This window comes from Episyrphus balteatus, chromosome 1, assembly GCF_945859705.1.
Source record: "Episyrphus balteatus chromosome 1, idEpiBalt1.1, whole genome shotgun sequence".
Lineage (NCBI taxonomy): Eukaryota > Metazoa > Arthropoda > Insecta > Diptera > Syrphidae > Episyrphus > Episyrphus balteatus.
In genome coordinates, this window is record NC_079134.1 from 22,737,168 (window position 1) to 22,759,220 (window position 22,053).

General features: G+C 31.3%; 1 protein-coding gene across 1 annotated transcript in view; it reads right to left on the minus strand.

Moving 5' to 3' along the window:
- LOC129914413 (protein dachsous) overlaps positions 1–22,053 on the minus strand; it is a 231,187-nt gene that overhangs the window by 28,154 nt on the left and 180,980 nt on the right. The window contains exons 6-8 of the mRNA XM_055993664.1: positions 11,939–12,497; positions 10,695–11,197; positions 5,441–6,653 (exon numbers count right to left, since the gene is read on the minus strand). Of these exons, the coding sequence (XP_055849639.1) occupies positions 5,441–6,653; positions 10,695–11,197; positions 11,939–12,497 (2,275 nt within the window). The remainder of the gene's footprint in view (positions 1–5,440; positions 6,654–10,694; positions 11,198–11,938; positions 12,498–22,053) is intronic.

The window sequence follows — 22,053 nt, forward strand, 5'->3', positions numbered from 1 at the left end:
TTAACTTTGAAATCGATTATTTCAAAAACTATTGGTTATATTATATTGATTTAAAAATTAGAATCAAATGTACAATTTTTCCTTTCGGAAATGGTATCATTTATTACTGTAAGTGTTGCCGTTGTTTTTTAATAATTTTTTTTTATTTTGATTATTTTTTTTTAGAAAAATGCCCCTCGCACCTAAACGGGGAGAGATAGACCCCCCTCCCAAAAAAAAAAATGTTTGTATTGAGCTCCTCTACAAAAACCCGTTATCAAATCCTGGTGCCCAAGTTATCCTACTACGTGCCGAAACAACATTTTTGTTCTATACCTAAAAGTTCGAATTTCTGTATCTGGGTTGAAATCGAAAAATTTTTTTTTCTAAGCCAATTTTGAAGTGATTTTCATAAAAAATACCTCGATTGATTGAGAAATAGATATTGTTTTAGAATATATTTTTTAAATAGCATGTTGTTTTGAAAACATATACTTTAAATTGATGCCGAAGTTGGGCAAATGACGAAAAAAATGGAATTTTTGAACTTTGACAGCTTATAAATTCTAAGTGGTTTAACCGAGGTACATGTTTAATACATTGTTGAAAAGGTATATTTATCTTCTATCATAAACTGTAAAAAAATAAAAAATTGTCGAAGCTAGAATTTTTTCAATGGGTGAAGGTCCAAAAAAACGTTTTTTGCCCGTAACACCAGATTTTGGGGGTGTAAGGGGATTTTCAAATACCGTTTCGTAACTGACACAGAATAAGAATCATTTGCACTTTAATATTTTGAACAAAACTGCCATCAAGTGACTTCTTTTCCAAAGTTTCAATACCTGGAAGCTACGAGTATTGACAAAGAATTTCTATTTACTTTTCGTGGTTAACTTTACGACCTACACATAGTTTTTTTTTTTAAACCACCATCAATATAACCACCTTATAGCAAGACTTGATTTTAATATATAAATTCTGATGTCAATTTTAAGGCCAAGTCGATAAAAATGTATCTCTGTTTTTTTTTTTTTTTTTTTACTTTGCTTTGCATATATACCAAATAACTTCTTTGGGTTGATTTTTCTTAAAACAAGAACTTTTTTGTGTTACTTTTTGTTTTGTTCTTGGTTTAATGCAGCATATACGATTAATGACAATGGTAAAACAATGAGCCAATATTTTATCATCACTGTTTTAAAAAATTGAAGGGACAGGTTAAGCTACTACTTGTGTTGTTTGCGGTGCGCTGCGCGTTGGCATTAAATGCCATTCATCGGGTGTGCAAGTTTTTTTGTGCAAGTCATTGCGGTAGCTGTTTTAGAGTTAATGTTAATATACTTGGGTGCAAGGTTGATTGGGAATTCAAGGAAGTTGTGAAGTAATTCTATTGAAACAGGAAAGAAAATCAGGAAATTTTGTTTTTTTTCTTTGTACAATTTCTGGCATTGCACTTCAGATGTTTTGACTACCCTTAAATGATGATTAGGGTATACAATCGATGTTAAAAAAAGTGTGTAAACAAACATATCTTGTTGCATACGACCTTTTATGATAGGAATTGATACATTTTGATTTAGAAATATTTTACTTTAATTCTATGGAGTTTGGCATTAGACCATTTTATCGAAAATGAGTTAAGTATGCAAAACTATTTAAAAAAAAAATCTATTTTCGTTTGGTCTTAACAGCATAACTCTATGTGAACTAGTTCCAAAGATATTCAATGGCCCTAACCACACTTAACTCCTTTTTCTAAAATTAAGTTTGATCGAATAAAAACTATCAAACTATCGATAGTTATAAAATATTCATTCATTCGAAATCATTCATTCATTCATTAAGTTACTATTTTCATTCGAATAGTCTTGTCATTCGATAATTTTTTATACGATAGTTTTTTCATTCAAATAGTTTTTTTTTATACGATAGTTTTTTCATTCAAATTTTTTTTTTATACGACAGTTTTTTCATTCGAATAATTTTTTTTATTCGATAATTTTTATTCTACAGGGTGTCCCAAAAGTAATGGATCAAACGAAATATGCTGATAGGCCAACTTTAGGGCTCTCAGAATTTAGTAACTTGTTCATCCCAAATCCTTACGGTTTTCAATTTAATGCAGTTTTTGTGAATTATCGAAAAATCTTGACTTTGCAACAGTATTTTGCTTCCTCCGGTCATAATTGATTTTTTTTTTTTACCATTCTTTCACTAAAACATTGGCTAATAAGAATAAATAATTATTTAATCAAAATATTTTTTATTTCATACGCCATTTTGCTGCAAATTAATTAACAGTTCCATGTTTTATAAAAACTCAATTACTTAATTTTTTTTCAGAGCAACACACTGCAAAAAATTTGTATGGTGTGACACAGGTTAATTATTTTAAAAACTTGCCGTGTTATTGCACTTTTCAAAAATGTATAAAAGTTTCCAAACTTGAAGTTAGAACAAAAGATATTACAATTTTAATGCAACAAAACAGGCCTTTTCAGAGAAAAATAACAAAGAAAAATAAACACATTTCCTCGACTGTTGTTTGTTTATTTCTTTTTGAATAAAAGCCTCGATTTTTGTTTGTTATTTTGCTCTGAAAACCCCTGTTTTTTTGCATTAAAATTGTAATATCTTTCGTTCTAATTTGAACTTTGGAAATTTTTATACATTTTTGAAAAGTGCAATAACACGGCAAGTTTTTAAAATAATAAACCAGTATCACACCATACAATTTTTTTTCGGGATGTTCCTCTCAAATAAAAGTAAGAAATTGAGTTTTTATAAAACATGGAACTGTTACATAATTTGCAGCAAAATGGCGTATGAAATAAAAAATATTTTGATTAAATAATTATTTATTCTTATTAGCCAATGTTTTAGTGAAAGAATTGTAAAAAACAAAAATCAATTATGACCGGAGGAAGCAAAATACTGTTGCAAAGTCGAGATTTTTCGATAATTCACAAAAACTGCATTAAATTGAAAACCGTAAGGATTTGGGATGAACAAGTTACCAAATTCTGAGAGCCCTAAAGTTGGCCTATCTGCATATTTCGTTTGATCCATTACTTTTGGGACACCCTGTATAGTTTAAACGATATTTTTTATTCGATAGTTTTTATTCGAAATTTTTATTTGATAGTTTTTATTCGAATGAATGAACTATTCGATATTTCAAATCATTCAGTTACTAACTATCGATAGTTCAAATCATTCGAAAGTTCCCATCACTAGTTTTGACCGATCAAAAATGTTTAAACTTTAAAATAAGTGTTTGGTCAAAACAGCACAACTCAGTTCGTTTACTTTTTTGTTCAATGATGGAAATGACGGGAAAATATTTTTATCTATTGATTCGTTAAAAATTAAAATTCTTAAAAAAAAAAAAAAATTTTTTTACTTTATTTGTATAAATGTTATTATTTAAAAATAAATTGCATCCCAATATATTTGTATTAAATAAAACTAGATTTGGAGGAATTTTTCTAAATTTAAAATGCATTTACCTCAAAATGACGATTTTGGACTTATGTTGTTAATACCAAACTCCATAGAAATATTATGAACTAAGTACATAAATCAATCAAAATTAGTGATGTGCGCTATTGGAATGAAATATTATAGAAAACAATAAACAAGCAATAGGCTGTATTTAATATGATGAAAATTTTGGGTATTTAAATGAAATGAAACTTTTGAATATCAAAGAAGGTGACACAAATTTCTTGAGTTTTCACAGCAAAGCTGAACATTTTTGTTCTGAAAGGTTATATTTAATACAACGAGAAGATCAGAGTCATCTATAACGAATGTAATCATATTCAAAAAGAGAGCTTGTTGCCAAACTCAAAAAAGCAAAATAATGTAACTTATTTCAAAAACGATGTATCAAATCATGAAATTCCTTAGAAATTGAATTACTGTCCAAGTTAATCATGGAATAATGCGTTTTTTAACTATAAAATTTGACCACATGGAAAAAACAAAAAATAGTCGATAGTAAGAACTTTTTTGGGTCATTTAATTAACTTTATTGTGTTGAATTCAAAACTGTTTACAGATTTATTCTATCACGCCTAGTTTTTTAGCTACACTCATCACTCTATTTTCGCTTTAAGCTCCTAAAAACTAATTTTCAATTAAGTTCTTTTTGATGTTGTCAAAACTAGGTACATATTTTTTTCGTAATTATGTTGCTTTTTTTAAGTCAAAGTCAGAGCTCGAATTTGGTTAAAAAAAACCATTGATTACTTCGAAAAAACAAGCTTGAGATATTTATCATAAATTTCATTTTTCAATATCTTTGAGAAAAAAAATAATTTTGAAAAAAAAAAATACCTTAAGGACGTTTTAATATGGCGTTTTGAGAATCCATAAGTAGTTTTGCAAAAAAAAAAAAAAAAAACTTAACGGTGATGCACCAAAAAATAAACACATTTTTGACCTGATATTATTCAAGTTTTTTTAAAAACCTGACTTGCCAGTGAATTTTTGACTTTGAATTTGGACTCAGCACACAAAAATCCTTTCAAAAAGGAGGGTTTGGTTCGAGCTCTATTTTTGTTGCCGACCAGTGAATCTATCTGAATTGAAAACAATAGCGGTCTTATAAGAAACATTTCTGCCAGCAGTACCACAATATTTAATAACTTAACTAAATGTGAGAGTGATGGAAAAAGTTCATCAATAAATTTTACGTTTTTGAACTTCTTTTTTGTGTTCACAAAGAAACCAATTTCCAATTTATTGTCGACGACAGTGGGACAAATGAATGAAAAAAAAATTGTTGAAATTTATATCTCGTATTGCACAAATTGATTTTCTTAATTAAACATATAACTTCTCATAAAATATATGCATACATTTAAGATTTTTTTTTCAATTTTCTTCAAACAAAAGAGCTGAGCCGCGAACTTTATTTTGAATTTTTTCTTTTTTTTGTGATTTTTAGCAAATTTCAATTAGATTTTGAGTATTTAACATAATTTATAATATAAAACAAAATTAATATGTTATTTTAAAGTTTTGAAATTATTTTTAACAATGAATTATCCGTTGCATTTGATTTAGTCTTGCATTTCTAATTTCTGTTTGTTTAGCTTTGAAAGGTAATAAAATAACAAAAATAAAAAAATTTCAAATTACGTATCTATCTAGCTCCAATAAAAATAAATTATATATTTAGAACAATACATGATCGCGGGTACATTTTTTTATCATAAAGCACACAATTGAATGTTATATCGATGTTAGGCTACATAGCTCTTAATTTTCCGCTTTTTAGCAATGTTCCACCTAAACTATATTAAAAACATAAAGTACTACACCTTACAAATTCTGTTACAACCTGCAATCATTTCAAACCTTGTGTTTAATTAAAAGCTTACAAACTGATTTTACACAAAAAAAAAAATAAAAACTAAATAAAAAAACAAATCGTGTATATAAGTTAACTTACCACCATTAAAGGACTGAGCGCCTACGCGCAATATCAAACTTCCTGATGGCAAATTCTCCGAGATGTTGACATGATAGACAGATTCCAAAAAACGCGGAGGATTGCTTGTCGTTCCTTGAACAAGAATCTGTAAATTCAAATGCGATTGCTTCGGTTGCGGACTACCATGATCACTCGCACTGATCACCAAATTAAATTTATTGTTCGACTTTTGACCGCTGCCACCATTTCCATTGCCACTGCTACTGTCTCGATTGCCATAGTAACCATTACCATCATCATTACCAATCATCATCATCATCTGTGGCAAACTCTTGGCCAGCTCAATAAAACCAGTTTTCGAATCGATCCTAAAGCGTCCATCTTCATTACCGCTAAGTATTGCATAGGTGATATGTCCATTATCGCCCGCGTCCTTATCAGTCGCCACAACGTGTGCCACTAATTGACCGACTTGTGTTGCGTCACTCAATTCTATGCTAGTGTCGCTTCCTCCAGCCGGTGACACAAAAACTGGACCGTTATCGTTGGCGTCCTCGACGAGGATGCGAGCCGTTACCGTACTGTGCAAACGTTCGCTAACATTCGACGATTGGTCGAGAGCTTGTACAATTAGAATGTACTCGTTGATTGTTTCGTAATCAAGTGCTGCTTGTAGGGTCAGAGCACCGGTAAGTGGGTCCACCGAGAATAGTGATTGTTTTTGTTGTTCTTGATTTTCTTCTTGCTGTTGTTGGTTGGAAGTATCTAAGCCATCGGGACTTTGGCGCAACAACTTGTATTGCAGTTCACCGTTGGTGCCAGTATCTGCGTCGGTGGCGGTAAAATTGTAGATTATCACTCCAATAGCGGTGCTCTCGCTGACGTAGATCATTATTGGATCTTCGGCCCACTTGGGTGGATTGTCATTCACATCGGCGATCTCCACTTTAACTGTGATTGCACTGCTTTGGGGATTATTGGAGGCGGTTGTGTCCAGGGCGCGGATTTCCAATCGATATTCGGATTGTTGTTCGCGATCTAGTCGACGGGCGACGACAAGGAAGCCAGTTTGACGATCCATGTCGAAGGCGCCTTCGATGGTGTCTTTGGTGAGTGACGTCAGAGTGTAAGTTATGTGAAGTCCTGGTTCGGCGATCATGTTTTGGGTGTCACTTTTTTCAGAGGGGCCCACAGAGCCGACAACATGACCTACTGGCACATCCTCACGGACCTAAAAATTAAAAAAAAAAAATGCAGATGAAGATTAGAGATGAGTCATTGTGGTGCTTAGTGATGTGCAAAAAAAAAAATAAAAAAAAAAGAAAAAATGGAGAAAAAATATGGGGACGCATTCAAAAATATAAATTTTCATTTTAATTTTGTTTTGTTTAGTCGGTGACTGTGTGCACGTACGGGACTTATTTGTTCGTTTTACTTTATTTATTTTTTGTCATTTTTTTTTTGAGGTTCTTTAACGAGCTACCATTCTTTTGTGAAGTTATGATAATTTTAATGGTGATTTTATCTTTTTGAAGCAGCAGCCAGTCAACAGGAGCACAATGTGGGGGTTTGGTTAGAGTTTTTTTTTTGTTTTATTTTTTTTGGAACATCAGACGCTTGGCAGAATTAATCTCTTATTCGTTGAGAGAGACGAGACCGTTGACGACAACGTTGTCGTCGTCGACAATAACAACGACGGCGACGCTTCTTATACATTGTCGGCAAATGGCGCGGAGCGGCTCTGCTTTAACACAAATACCAAAGAGACATTGAGGATGAGGTTTTGCATATTAAGTATACAGAAACGGATTTGCTGTCCACTTTGGCAAGAAGGAACATAATTTTTTGTTCTCTGTCTCAAAAGGACAAGCATTTTGGTATAAGGAGTAAGAAAAAATTGCTCTTTTTTTATATTATTTTTTTTGGGCGGTAGCGGCACACTTGATTTTGTTCTGCGCCAAGTTATTTCATATACTCTCATTGATATGGTATATGGATACTTCTGTATGATTTAGAGCTGACGCGCAATTCGATTTTTTTTGTTGAATTTTTGGTTGGTTTTCTGTGAGAAGATTTAGTTATTTTGAATGACATGCATGTTTTTTTTTTTTTGTAAGAAATAAATAATTTATTGTTATTTTCTTGATACAGGAGTTAAGAAATATTTAAATTTTTGATGAAGATTTTTATTTAGGAGGAGAGTTATATTTGTTGCCAAAGTCGATGTCCTGAATTTAATATATTGATAAAGATTTATGAAATGCTAAATTTATTTATGTTTCCGCCAAGAATTAAGGCGCCAAACATTATGTTGATATTCTGATAGATGCTAGGAATCATTTTTAATGTGTTTCAACCAACGATTTTTTGTAGCGATTTGAAAGAATTTTTTTGCATGAATGTTGGTGGTGTTAGCAGACAAAGACATGCTGCATACCAAAACACGTGTTGATCTTGGTAAAAAAAAGTGGTAACTTCGATGTTGCGAAAACGGGAAAGTCTACAAAAAAAAAAAAAAAAACGAATATGTGATAGGTACGCATAAAACAAACAGGTATAAACAAATGACAAATTTGAACTTTGAAAAATGCTACAAGACATTAAATACCTATTGAAAATGTTTCGTCATTAATTGTTTGTAAGAAAGCAATTTATACGGCCTAAAAAGGGGCATATGAATCTCAGCTTACTTTATTGTTTAAACCTTTTTTATTAACGCTTTACAAGTACAGTTTTTAAGACGTACAAAATTAACAAAATTAAAAAATTTTTTTTAAGTTGTTTCGAGCTCAAGATAAAAAGAGGCTGGGTGTTAACCAAACTCGTACATTCTTAATACCTTCCTTGTGGTCAAGAAAGTCAATGACATTTTTAACCAGTGCAAAATTTTGAAACAAAAAAAACAGCAACATGAAGAATGGTGAGAAAATTTAAAATGAATGGTAGGTATATGAAATGAAAAAAATAAACTGCTCACAGTTCAAAAATCATGTTTTTTACGATTTCTCTCAAGTTAGGACATAGTTTCGAAAAAAAAAATATCAAAAAAATGTATGATAGTAGATAACAAATACACGATTTTTTTTTGTTTTTATTTTTAACTCTTACAAAAATAGTTGGATTTTAATACAAATTTTAGTTAAAACTTATTTTTAAATTTATTTTACACATTTTTTAAATATTTTTGCAGGAAAATATTTATTTTTGCATTTTTGACGAATTTAATTTGAAAAAAACAAAATTTTTTAACCAAAAAAGTAACCGAAATTAATTTTGATTTTTGAAAAGTTTGGGATGCCGTGTTTTAGATCAAAATCTTTTATTTTAAGACTATTTAGATAAACTACACTTTCATTTTGAAATAAATAAAAATACCATTTTTAATATCAATTTTCGCGTAGAACACAGTAAAATTGGCCAGCCCGATTTTGCCATAGAAACTAAATTAATCAGCAAAGGTTTTGACATATCGATTTTTCACCTTCCAAAAACACGAGAAAATTTGAAGTGAACACTAATTCTAATTTTTTTAATTTCCCAATACCTATAATTTTTCAATTAAGTTGTTGATTCGAGAGTAAAAAAAGACCTCCATATCAACTTGAACACGTTTTACAAAATAATTTTAAGTATGTCTTGTGTTTTTGAAATTTACTACAAAAGAGCTTTCGCACGAACTCGATTTTGAGTAAAAGAATCATTATGCATCAAAGTTGAAAAATAATTTAAAATCCCTAACTTAGTTGTCAAAAAAAAAAACAAACAAACACAATTCTGATGAATACAAAAAGTATTTATAGATAAGTAAGTACCTAATTTTTATTTACTCACAAGAAAAAAAAACAAAGAAATAGGTACATATTTTTAAATGGAAGGTCATTGAATTCATCAACACTTTCTTTTAAATATCCTTTCAATAATAATTTATTATTCTCATTGAAATAACCATAAATGTATTTAAAATTAAAATTCAAACAAAAGAGTTGTTGCACGAACTTGATTTTCAACAAATCATTCATTATTTTTTTTTTATTACTTTATCAAAATTGTCCTATCAAAATTTTTTTTTTTATAACTTCTTCCATCGGATATACCAATAATAAATAACACTCGTTGACAGCCACAAACCACTTTGCATTCCACACCTGTCCATCATATCATCATCGTCCATTCAAAGTATGATGATGACGATGAAAGACAGAGTAAAAAAAAAAGACCAAGAGAATTATAAAAATGTGTGTAAAAAAAAAATAAAACACAATTACATGTCACCAGACATGTTAATTTGCTAAATTTACTGGAAGTATCACGCGTCTTAAAATAAAGAAAAAAAAAAAAAAAAATTAAAAACCACCAAATTCAAAGCGACACATATTCACTCTGAAAGAAGAATTAAAATAATCATGGCATATAGATATACACAAAATTTATATTGATGTAGTAATTCAGAGAATTTCAAGTGCCATCATCTTCATTTCGTATTCAGTCGTTTAATTTTTTTTTTTTTTTTTTTAATTTTCTTGTGGTTGTTTGTTTGGCGATGACAGCTGAGGACAGGTACTTAATTTTAATTCTTCAGATTGGCTTTTGTCCAAGCCAAAAGGGGTCTCTTTACCAAACCACACAGAGTAATAATAAATTCAAACGGCAGCGGATTTTTCTTTTTTAAGCTTCCAGTCAAATTTAATTGCTTTACAAGCTCCATATAGTCTTGTTGGATGTTTGTTTTTACGCATATTGATCCTTATCTTTAAGTGTTTCACAGTCAAGACCGAATAAAATCAGATCAAAAACAAGTAGCCTGACAGAGTAAAAAGTTAAGAAATCATCCCACGCAGCTTCTCAAAATAATAAAAACTCTCATATGCATCGAGAACTCAAAACTTCACAAGAAAAAAACAAAAAAAAAAAAAGGAAACTCAAAATCGTGTCTTTGCCGTTTGTCACGTGACGATACAAATCATCTCGACACTCTTCCTCCGCACTCGCAACAGAGCACAGAGCAGAGCAGATCCAAAAGAATTCCATAAGACAAAATCACGAATTCAAATAAGCCCCAGCCAAACAACATCCACACAAAGGTCAATTCCCGGAAAGAACAAGGTCAAAATGTACATGCATTAAAGCCCAAGTGGCTATAACCAACTTCAAAAAACAACAACAACAACAAAAGTTACACCAACGTGCCATCATTTTACATACCATTCCTTTTTTTTTTGGTTAAAAAGAGATAGATTTAACTAAATAAGAAAGAGAAAAAAGATATACTCACCCTAAAGACCAAACTGGAACTGGTAAACGTCGGCCGATTGTCATTCAAATCCAACACCTCGACACGCAACAAACGTACAGTCTGCTTCGGCGGTACACCACCATCGGTAGCCGCCACTGCCAGCCGATAGATGCTGCGCTCCTCGTGGTCCAATACAACACGAGTGCGAATTTGGCCCGAACTCGGATCGATGGAGAACAGCCCGTAGCCGTCTGAGTCACGACCCTTTAATATCGTATAGGTGATCGATGCATTTTGGCCATTATCACGATCGACGGCACGAATTCGTACCACTTCGGTGCCGGGCGGCTGTTCTTCGCGCACACTGACCACATCCTCTTGCGGATCAACAATGTCCGGAGCATTGTCATTCACATCAGTCACCATGACTTTCACTGCAACGCGAGCACTGCGATATGGTGTGCCCTGATCGCGAGCTTCAGCCACAAGATCGTAAAGGGATCGAGTTTCACGGTCCAACGGCTCGCGGGTGATGATTTCCCCTGCACAAAAATAAAATCAGAAAAAAAAAAGAGATTGTAACAAACTATTTGGAACATCGTGTTGTTAGCGCGCAAAATGCCAAGCCAGGCAGAGGCAGAGCAGAGCTTGATGGCAAGTAGCAAGCAGCAGCAAACTTGATGGGGCTTAGGCATCCGTGATTGATTGATGTAGCGCGCGGCTGGCGTTCGGAACTAGGTTAGTTCGTGCATTCATTCTTGATGGTGCAGAACCACTCCCTGCTCTTCTCGTGGTCAGTCAGCTGATGGTGGAATCGAATGCAAATCAATGACCATCACCGGTCAAAATCGATTTATTTCTTCCTGATGTTTAACGGCCCCGTGCATTTCGGTCGCCATGCTTCCTGTTGGTATGTTTACCTCTTGTCAGATGTCAGTTCTTTCAGTTGTTGCTCGAGATGTATAGAAACACAAACAGGCCCGTCCAACCACTATTGTGCATTTTTTTATGTTTAATTAAATTAAAGCCACAACTAATAAGCTCCAGCTCTAGAGCCCCAGCATCGCGAAGAAAAACAATTCTCTTGCCGTTGCCACTGCGCTGCTACTATTTACCTCTATTCTACATGCATCACTTAGCCTCTACTACATTTTTTTTTTTTTATTATTTACATAAAATCTAAATATTCATCAAGGCTTGAGCTGAGCTCTGCCCCAGACTACTTCTCTTGATTGAGAAAAAAAAGAAAAAGAATTGACATTGCTCAAACTCTACAAACTCACCTGTAACTGGGTTAACCTGGAAGCTAGTATTACTCGGTATCAAGCTATAACGTATCGCTGCATTGGCATCTAAATCCAGATCGGTGGCAGCAACAGTGCCAACTATTGCACCGCGACGCATATTCTCTTCGATGGCAAACTCATAGGTGTTGCGCTGAAAACGGGGATCATTATCATTGGCATCGAGTATATTGACAGTGACACGTGTTTTCGCATGAGCTGACGGTGTACCATTGTCACTGGCCATTACAGTGAGTTCGTAACGATCACGCGTTTCACGGTCGAGTGTGCCACGCAAATAAATCCACCCGCTATTTGGGAATATGCCGAATAATTGATTTGGATCGGAATTTGCAGTTATTGGGGCTGATGTTGTTACACCTTTGATGGCCATCATAGCGAGGGATCGTAAGCCACCACTTGTGCCGAGGGGGATGGTGAGATTTGCTTTGTTAGGGAGGAATTTCTTATCACTGTTGCTGCTATTGGGATCGATGAGGCGGTAGGTTAGACGGGCGTTGTTGCCAGTGTCGAGATCGATTGCTGTTACTTGGAGAATCTGCAAAAGAAGACAAAGTTTAAAAAAAAATTGTAATATTAAATTTAAAATTAATTTAAAAAGAAGGTAAAATAAGGTTAAAGAAGTTGAAAAAATATAGATATATGAAGAATTTTGAGAATTTATATGAGTACGAGTATCAATAATACCAGAAATTTCTGAACTTTTTAACTCAGATGTTGCATTTTGTTTGGAATAAATAAGAAAACGCAAGCTCTGCCACTCATGGCTCCAACGATTTTGTAAAAAAAAAAAACTCGAAAATCATTTTTAACGGTACACCTGCTACGGACCCATTTTTTTTTTAATCTGATTTTATTCCAAACTACTAATTCGATTAAAAAAAAATTCAGAACCCATAATGAATTTTTTAAAATTTTAGTTTTAGGTGTTGGTTAATAATTTTAACAAAATGATAATATTCCAATTTTATTCTAAAACTTTTTAGAAAAAATAACTTTTCTTACAGAACAGCTCTAACGATTGTGAAAATATCTTAATAAAAGAAATTAAAACTCATGAATACTTGCTTTAGAGCTAAATTTGATTTTAAATGTTGTTTTTTTCCTTTGGAAAACGAGTTTTATATATTTTTAAAAAATTTGTTTCACTAGTAGGTACTGTACAAATTGTATATTTAACAAATTTCTATATAAAAAGTATCGTAGTGATTTGAAACAAGATGAAACGAAAAAGCGACACGAAAATTCAATTGATTATAACTTTTTTGTTTTAAGAGATAGATGGATGAAATTTATACTGTAGATAGGTAATAGAATAAACTATAACTGTACAAAATTAAAATTTTAATCAATTTCATTTTCAAAATTTGAGATAACGGTGAAAAGATGTTCTTTTTCTAAACATGTCATATCTTTTGATCTAGAGCACATAATTTTTATTTAACTTTAATACTATGCTTATAATATTATTCATGACTGAGGTTTGTTTTTATTGTTATTAATTAAAAATAAATAAATACAAACAAATAAAGGTATTTTTCTCTTATTTTTAGTTCTTGGTACAACCTACCCCGGTATGTGTTACACTTTGCCCCGTATGTGGGGTAAGTTGAAACAACACGATTTTTTTTTTGGAAGCTTTATTTTTCAAAATTACCGTTATGTTTTGCTAAATTTTTATGATGGATCTTGGAGCCAAAACATGGGTCTTTAATTTAAAAAAGGTCTGGTTGACCCACTTTCAAATTTGTAGGAGAACCATCGATTTTAGAAAAAAGTGTTACATTTGGCCCCACTCTCCCCACCTTTCATTTGATATATCACACATTACGGTACGTGCTCTACAATTTACACAATTAGTGGAGTAACTAAAGCTCAAAAATTGGCAATATTAGGGAACCCGGCCGAACAGCTTAGATTTTGATGATCTTTTTTTTCAAACGTCGGTAATTAAAAATACTTTAAAGTCTATAGATTAAAAATTGCCGGTGTTGGCGTTTTGATTTTTTAAATTTAATTGAAGATTTTTGTGAACAAAAACTAATTTTTTTCAAAAATTTTTCTTAAATTTCATAAATTAATTGATGCCCAAAGATTGTCTAGGAAATTCAAGGGGAAAAAAAAATATATGGGAGTAAGGGACAATCTTCCATCGTTCAAGCGATAGATGCAATTTTCTTATTAATTGACTTCAAACACAAAAAAAAATATTTGAACACAACGGCAACACCTACAATATTCAAATATACATTTTTTTAAAAGCTAGAAGCTAAGTCATATATGTAAAATTAAAATTAAGTTAATTGAATGAACGGCTTTTGAAAGAATGGTAATTGAACTCAGATTTTTGAAAAAAAAAAAATTATAGAAAAAATTTTAACATGTCGTTTTTTAAACTTTTTCGTAATATAAAATGCATTTATTTTCAAATTTTTTTGGCCGCATTTATTATGATTTCAAATTATAAAAGGAAATGTCAATATGTATTACGGTTTATGAAAAAAATTAAAAAGTATTTCATTTTCGAAGAACTTTTTTTAATAAAAGTTTTGAAAAAAAATGTAACTTATTTCTTTTTTAAAGTTCAACATCTAAACATAAAATTATTTTTTATTCATTTAATAACCCTTACTGTTGAAAGTTAAATAGCAAAAATTTAAAGTTCCTATTTACCACAGTCTTTGAGAAAATTAATTATTTCAATGCGAAAATTCATTGAAATTGAAGTAATTTTTCATTTTTTTTTTCAAAAGTGTGATATATTTTACCTTTTTTGCTTCGAAATTCAACTGATAATATTTATGGCCAAACATTTTTTTTTAAATAAATTCATATTTTATTAGAAAATGTTTGGAAAAAAGTAATTTTAAATTTTTCTAATAACATTTTTTTTTTAATTCTGAGTTTGAGGACCATTTTTTCAAAAAGTCTTGATTAAATTTCGTGGATTTAAATTTAAGAGATAAGAATGAGCTTCTGGCTTTTTAAAAATGTATTTTAAAATATTGTAGGTGTTGCCGTTGTTTTCAAAATATTTTTTTTTGTGTTTGAGGTCAGAATGTTAGAAAATTGCATTTATCGCTTAAACGATGGAAGATTGTCCCTTACTGCCTTTTATATATTTTCCTTAAATTACCTAGAGAATCTTTTGCTATCATTTGTTTTATGAAATTTAGGCAAAAAAAATGGTTTTGTTAAAAAAAATTTAATTTTAAAAAACAATACGGCAACACCGGCAATTTTTAATCTATAGACTTTAAAGTATTTTTAATTACCTACGTTTGAAAAAAAAAAATCGTCAAAATCAGAGCTGTTCGGCCGGGTTCCCTAATAATTTGCTTTAGTTACTCTTGTCTTTTTCCAAATTTCAATAAGTGCTTTCAGTTTTTCAAAAAAAAAATATTGAAAAAGGTGTCGTCCAGAGGGATTTCCCCCCTTAACATTCTACCAGACATTAATGCAGTACCTAAATCAAAGAGGACGTCCTTATTAACCTGCTAAGTCAGTATCGAACTCTTGTTATATATGCTTTTTTACTCGCAAGTATAATGCAAATTCCTTTATACAGTTTTCATTTTTTCATTTTCCTTGAGATCTTGAGAATTACCTATTCCTTTTTTTTTCATTTTTTGGGCAAATTAATCGAAGTTAGAAGGGTCAAGGTCTAAATTATACTAACTGTGACTTTATTTAAAATGTTACTAATAAAAACGCCTAGACCCTAGTTTCTAATTCAAATGTGTTGTTCCCGGTGCAGCCATGTGCACGATTTTTTTTTTCTTTTTTCAGAATTGAACTCTCGCTTTTTGAGTTTTAATGTTTCCAATTTGTTTCGTAATAGGTACTTCTGGCCACATAAATATCAACCAAAAAGAATTTCCACCTGAACTCGGTCATGTGTTGGCTCGAATGTGTTAAATTCTAAACAAATCTTGTAATAATTTCTATTTTTTATAGAGAGTATCTATATATTTCATCAAACTTTTGAGTGTGTTGGGTGTTTTCATAAACGTCTGCCTTACTTAGGCCTGCGTTAGTCGTGTTCATAAAGTCAGATCTGCGATCGGACTAACTTAGTCCAACTGCAGTTCTGCTGTTCATAAACGTCAGTATGTCGTCAACATCGGGCAGATTGCGCAGCCAAAATTTTATTGCTGCAGAACTCAAAAAGAAATTTATTTGAGTCTTGATTCGATTTTTTTTTTGTTAATAAATGTAAATATTGTTAAAAAAATGAAAAGCAAACATATTAATTAGGGTGGTGCAAAAAATGTTTCTTTTTGCATTTTTCGAAAAATTTAAATTGACATGATAATGATTAAATTTTAATTAGGGTGGCTCTAAAAAATGTTATCTTCCACAGTTGCTTAAAGAATTCCAAAAAAATCAACGTGGATATTGTTTTGACCAAATTATCGAAGAAAAAAAAATTTCCAAATTTCAAATTTTTTTTTTTTTAATTAATTACAAAAAAAATTATTTTTCACTGCAGAGAAAGTTTGTAAAACATGGTTTATGAAATATAATGTAAAATTGAAGTAGCTCAGAAAATAAGGGGGCTCAGAAAAATGGTATATTTAACATTTACGCTTGGAATTCAACCAAATTCAATTTAATTAATTCGGCATGAATTTAATATTTCTATAGCAAAAACGCACTTAACAAACTTTCTGTGCACTAAAAATCATTTTTTTTTTTTCAAACGCATAAAAAAACTTTCTTGAACACCCTAATTAAAAATATTTTTTCCATAGATAATTTGTTTTAAATGTGAACTACTCGGTGTTTTTATTATTTTTTTTAGAAGAAAATATTTTTTTTAGCCACCCTAATGTAACACGGTTTACAAATTTTTCGTGTTATTAAAAACAATATTTTCGGGGACTGAAAAAGAAATATTTTTTTGCTTAAACAAAACTCATTCTGTGGTAATTTTTAAAAATTTTTTTTTCTGACGTTTATGAACACTCAGTGACTGCTGAAAATTGTACCAACGCAGGCCTGCAAACATTCTGCAGAATTGGTGTGTTCATTAATGCAGCAAAGCAGAAAGACGATTATGAAAACACCCTATCATTGCAAGCCTTGTGCTTCTTCAATGAAAATCTTCAAGCTACGGCCCTGTAGAAATTCCTCTGACTTAATACAAATGCCATCAAGAAAAAAAAAACCATAATCTGATCTAAAGGGTTATGACAGAGTGTGTTGTAAGGCCTCTTGGGAATTTGTTTTTTTTTTTTTTGAGGGCAACGAGGATAGAGTTAAAGTTATAAGGTTTAGCGAAACGATCAGAGAGTACTTGGACTTCCTTCTGAATAGCAAGGAATCCCTTTTCTTTATAGGAAATATAGGCGACTAACATAACTACCATTTATACCCCACACACACTTTTATGGAATTTAATGGTCACAGGGAATGATGGATTTTGTATGCATTTTTCGGTGAAGTAGGAAAAACGTTTTACCAATGTCCCAGTGTGCTGTGGCGCGCACAGCTCATTCATTAGTCATTCTCATTCGAATGCGGGACAAGCCAATGTTTATGTTGAATGCAGATGATAATAATGATGATGACCATTATGATGATGATGATAATGACGCAACCGCAAGTAGCACTAAAACCACAAAAGAGCCCGTAAATAGTAAAATAGTTTTATACGTCGTTTACGGTCACCCAATTGTTGGTTGGCTCCAAAGCAGATCAACTATATACAACAAACTTCTACTTCTGGTTCTTTGGAGACTTAGCAGCTATAGAATAGTAGAGTAGGTAGAGGCTTCTGGAAAGTTGGTGTTCACATATTTTTCTTCTTTAACTTTGAGTGATGCTGTAATGTGTATAATGGCATTCAAAAGAGAGTGAGGATATAAAAGCAATCCAAGAAACAGTTAACTGGTTTTTAGCGTTGTTGTGTGTGCAGAATTTCCTTTGTTATATAGATTTTGAAATGTGGAAAATATGAATATATGTTTAATTCAGTTTTTATGACAGTTTCCAGTGATGTGATGGTAATATCTTTAGAGGACTTTGACAGAATAGGGAAGTTTTTTTTTTTTTTTTTTTTTTTTTTTTTTTTAACTAAAATGAAAATGATCTATTGTGGGAATATGCGTTTAAGGTGTACTCATGTTAGAATGGATACAATGTTAGATAGAAATGAGTATAGGTTTAGGATTAGAATTATACATATGAATCTAGAAAATGCTAATATGGGTGGGGCATTAGAACTTACATACTTGGTTGTTGTCTTTTTAAGGAAATACTGATGACCAAGAAATAAGAAAATAAGGTAGAAATTGGCAGGAAAAAGTGAAATTCTTTGTATACCTACAGATTTTGCAAAAGTGAGTTTCTACAATTTACAATTTACATTTGACACATTTTTTTTACATTTAGTAAAAACAACTAGGTAATGCATGAGCCTTTTGAATTTTGAGTAGAGTAAGAGAGGTCAAGGAAATCATTAAGGAAGTTCTTTTTTTGAAGAAGAGTCTAAGCAAAGATTCACTACACGGAGAAAAAAGACACAAATTTAGCGGATTTCTGCATGTTTTTTTTTCCAATGTTATTTCCGTCTGAAATTTGTGCACAAATCTACTGAATTTCTTGAATTTTCTAATTTAAAAGAAAACCAATTAAATTAAGATGATAATATTTTTATATTTTGTGTGGAGACATTTAATTTATACAAACAAAAAAAAAAAACAGACAACGACTGTTGATCGATCCAACAACTCTTGAGTCACTAGGCGAGTGCTCAACCGCATCAGGCTATTTCACTGTTGAAAATGAGTATAACAAACTAAAGTAGTAAAGTAAAATAGAAAACTTAAATGCTTAGCCTCGGTAGAGCAGAAAAACTAAGTTAGCAGAAAAGTCATCAAATTAAATGATCTTTAAAAACTGTCATGAGTATTTTTTCAATAAAAGTTGTAGAAAAAAAGCTATGGCCCTTCAAAGAATTTTTTCTTGAAAATGTACATCTATTTCCAAGTATAACTTTTTTATTTTCAATTTTACAGAAAAATGGGGGCCAAATGGGGGCGGGGGGGTTTTCAACCCTGAAAACTGGATTGTATACTCACATTAACCTAACCAACACATCAAAACAAACAAATCTTGTCCTACTTAAAATGCAAGGTTCGGTCAAATTTTTGTAACATTTTAATGGACTAATATTGGACTTCAAAAGTGCATTATTCTTTTGAACATCTCTTACACTGAGGGAAAAAATAAATTTAAGTTGAAAAGTCTTTGTTTTTAAGGTAAACTACTTTGATTAATGTGGCTTTAAAATAGGTTACCATAAAAAACTAACGTTTTTTTTTAAGTTGATTTTAAAATGTTTATCTTCAACGCAAAATCATTCCGAATGATAGTTAAATCAATGTGGTTTTCATTGATTTTACGTTGTTTTATGGTGGTTTTTCCCTCAGTGTATAACTTATAAGCGCTTTGTGTGAAAGTTACAAACTTATAGTATAAAGACCATAAATATTCACACTTTACTCAAAATCTTAGATAAGACCCACGAATTCAACAATAATATCAATACACACCACGTCTTTATGGATTCCAAAAAATTGAGAATGACGCTACTGAAGCTCGCTGATCCTTTTTTTATGTCAATATTGAAAGAGACTTAACTAAAACATTCGAAACGAAACTGAAGTGGGTTAAGACCTTATCTATTTGGGGACTGTTGTAATAAGTGAAGAAATCAAGGGTAAGATAGCTCATTATAATCGGTTTTTTAATGAGCTGAGAAAGAACTCGACGAAGAGATAACGCCCAAGAAGACGCGAACATAGAAGACTCTTAAAAACGTGTAGAACACAAAATATCGTAGAAGTCATTTATGGTCCCGTTTCTGTTGATATAGGCAGGAAAACATCTGACGAAGAAGATATAAAAACGGACCTAACGAGCTGTCTGTTGATTAATAAAAATAAAGAATGACTGGTACATATTTATCCAACAAGTAAAATCTTTAATATCTAGACACAGAAAGAAACAATATCCAAGTACTTAACCGGAAAAAAAACATTAAATTGGATAATTTAGCTTGTTATGGACATCCTTTATATGATTAAGATAGTGTATTTTGACAAAACTTGAAGTCCGAAAGTTTGTGTTACTGAAATCTTCAAACACTTGTAAGGTTTCTTCCGAACTATTAAAACTGATTTTCTAGATTTTATAAGTTTACAAGTTTGAAGTCCAAAAATAAAGTGAAGAATATCGTAGGGCGGCCACAACCGCCTCACAGTGGCCCATTTAGACAAAAGTGCTTGCAATATTCATTTTTCGGGTGGGTCGATAATGAAAAACTTTTAGATCACTGGATTTACAAATGGTTGGAACTCGAGTATATTCGAAAAAAAATTTCAATTTGGGTTATTGGTGTGCCTTATAGAGCAAGTCAAAGTTAATAATTTTTTACTATGAAAAAAAAATCTGTTTTTTTATTTTTTTTCTTAGCTTTGAGTGTTAAAACTAGGAAGAGGGCTCCTAAAACGTTTTGATTTTTATTTTTTTTTTTTTTTCAAATGCTGTGTAAATATTTAAACCAAAAATTAAAAAAAAAAATAAAAAAATTTATTTTTTAATTGTTTAATTTAATGTTTTTTGAAATACTGTTTTTTGCACACTTTTTCGACTTCAAATTGCATAGAAAAAAAAGATTCCTACGTAATCAAACCAAGCTCAGCTGATTCAAAATCCTTATATATTTCTTAATAAAAATCCAAAAGCTCAGCTGCGTCATTTTGCATCCAACTGAGCTAGAGCGATTTTATTTGAAAAGGTCAGTCATTTTTTCGACATTTTTTTTTCATGTGTGAAAATAAAATCTTGGAAAACTAGAGTTCTTTGTTTTGTAAGTGGTGGATTTCAATAACATGATTTTTTATGAATATATTGGGACCAAGGAGATGGAAAAGAGAAGAAAACAAGCGATCCAAACGCGTTTTCGAGAAGAGCTTGGACTTGATGTGGATAAACCAAAGAAAGTCTATGGAAATACTAATAATGGAAACAATTCAAGGAGAACAATCAGATGCAACCGCTGGAATAACTGGAGTCAATGGAGAAGTTATTATGATGAAAATAATACCTACTGAATGTTTTGAATTGCAGGGAAGTAGTGAATGCAGTTAAATTTGGAGAGTATACTAAGAAAACAGCAGAGCTTTTAAAAAAAAGTATCCTGAAAAACTACTCACGCCTACTCTTCACAAAATAATGGTCCATAGTCAAAATATCATCGAATATCAATTACTTCCTCAAGTAGCACACTTGTGTATAAATTGGTGTAAATTCATAATTTTGGTGTAAAATTGAGAAAATTGAAAAATATGGTGTATTTCTCAAAATTAGTGGTATAAAAATTATACCACTGTCTTTTCTGTACAAAATTTCAACATTTTTTTAAGATTCCGTGCAAAAAATACACCGATATTCAGTTGTTTTTATAATATACCATTAATGGTGCATAAAATTATTTGATTCTGAAATCAACCAAAACGGTTTATTTTGTACACTCTGTTTGGTGTAGGAAGCACACACTGTGGACATAAAATTCACCAAAATGCATATGTGGGAGACGCCATATTTTTCAATGGACGCCATTAAAAAATAGAAGACAGCGATTAATTATTTTATTAAAATAGTATATTTATCGACCTAACAGTCCCGCATTCTTAGTTTTTTCGATTCATTATAAAATAACTTTTCTTAAAAAAATGTAAAACAACACAAAAATTATAATTTTTGAAAAATGGATTCTTAAAATCGAAAAAAAAATCATTAATTCACTGACATTTTTGAGGCGCTCGATTTTTAGAGGGGGTAGCATCTAAAATTAGTAGATAGAATGTGTTTCGTTTTAAAATTTGGCAAACAAAATCATATTTAACCATTGGTTTCTTATGGCAATATTATGAAAGTGAATAAAAATTCATTTTCATTTATTTCATAATAGTCCAAGAGCTAGTGGCACATTTGACTAAGGTAGCTCTTGTAAGGCTGAAAATTTGTACAGTGGTAGTTTTTAGCATGCTAAGTAAGAAAATCTTGGTCTGGCAGGCCTCAGC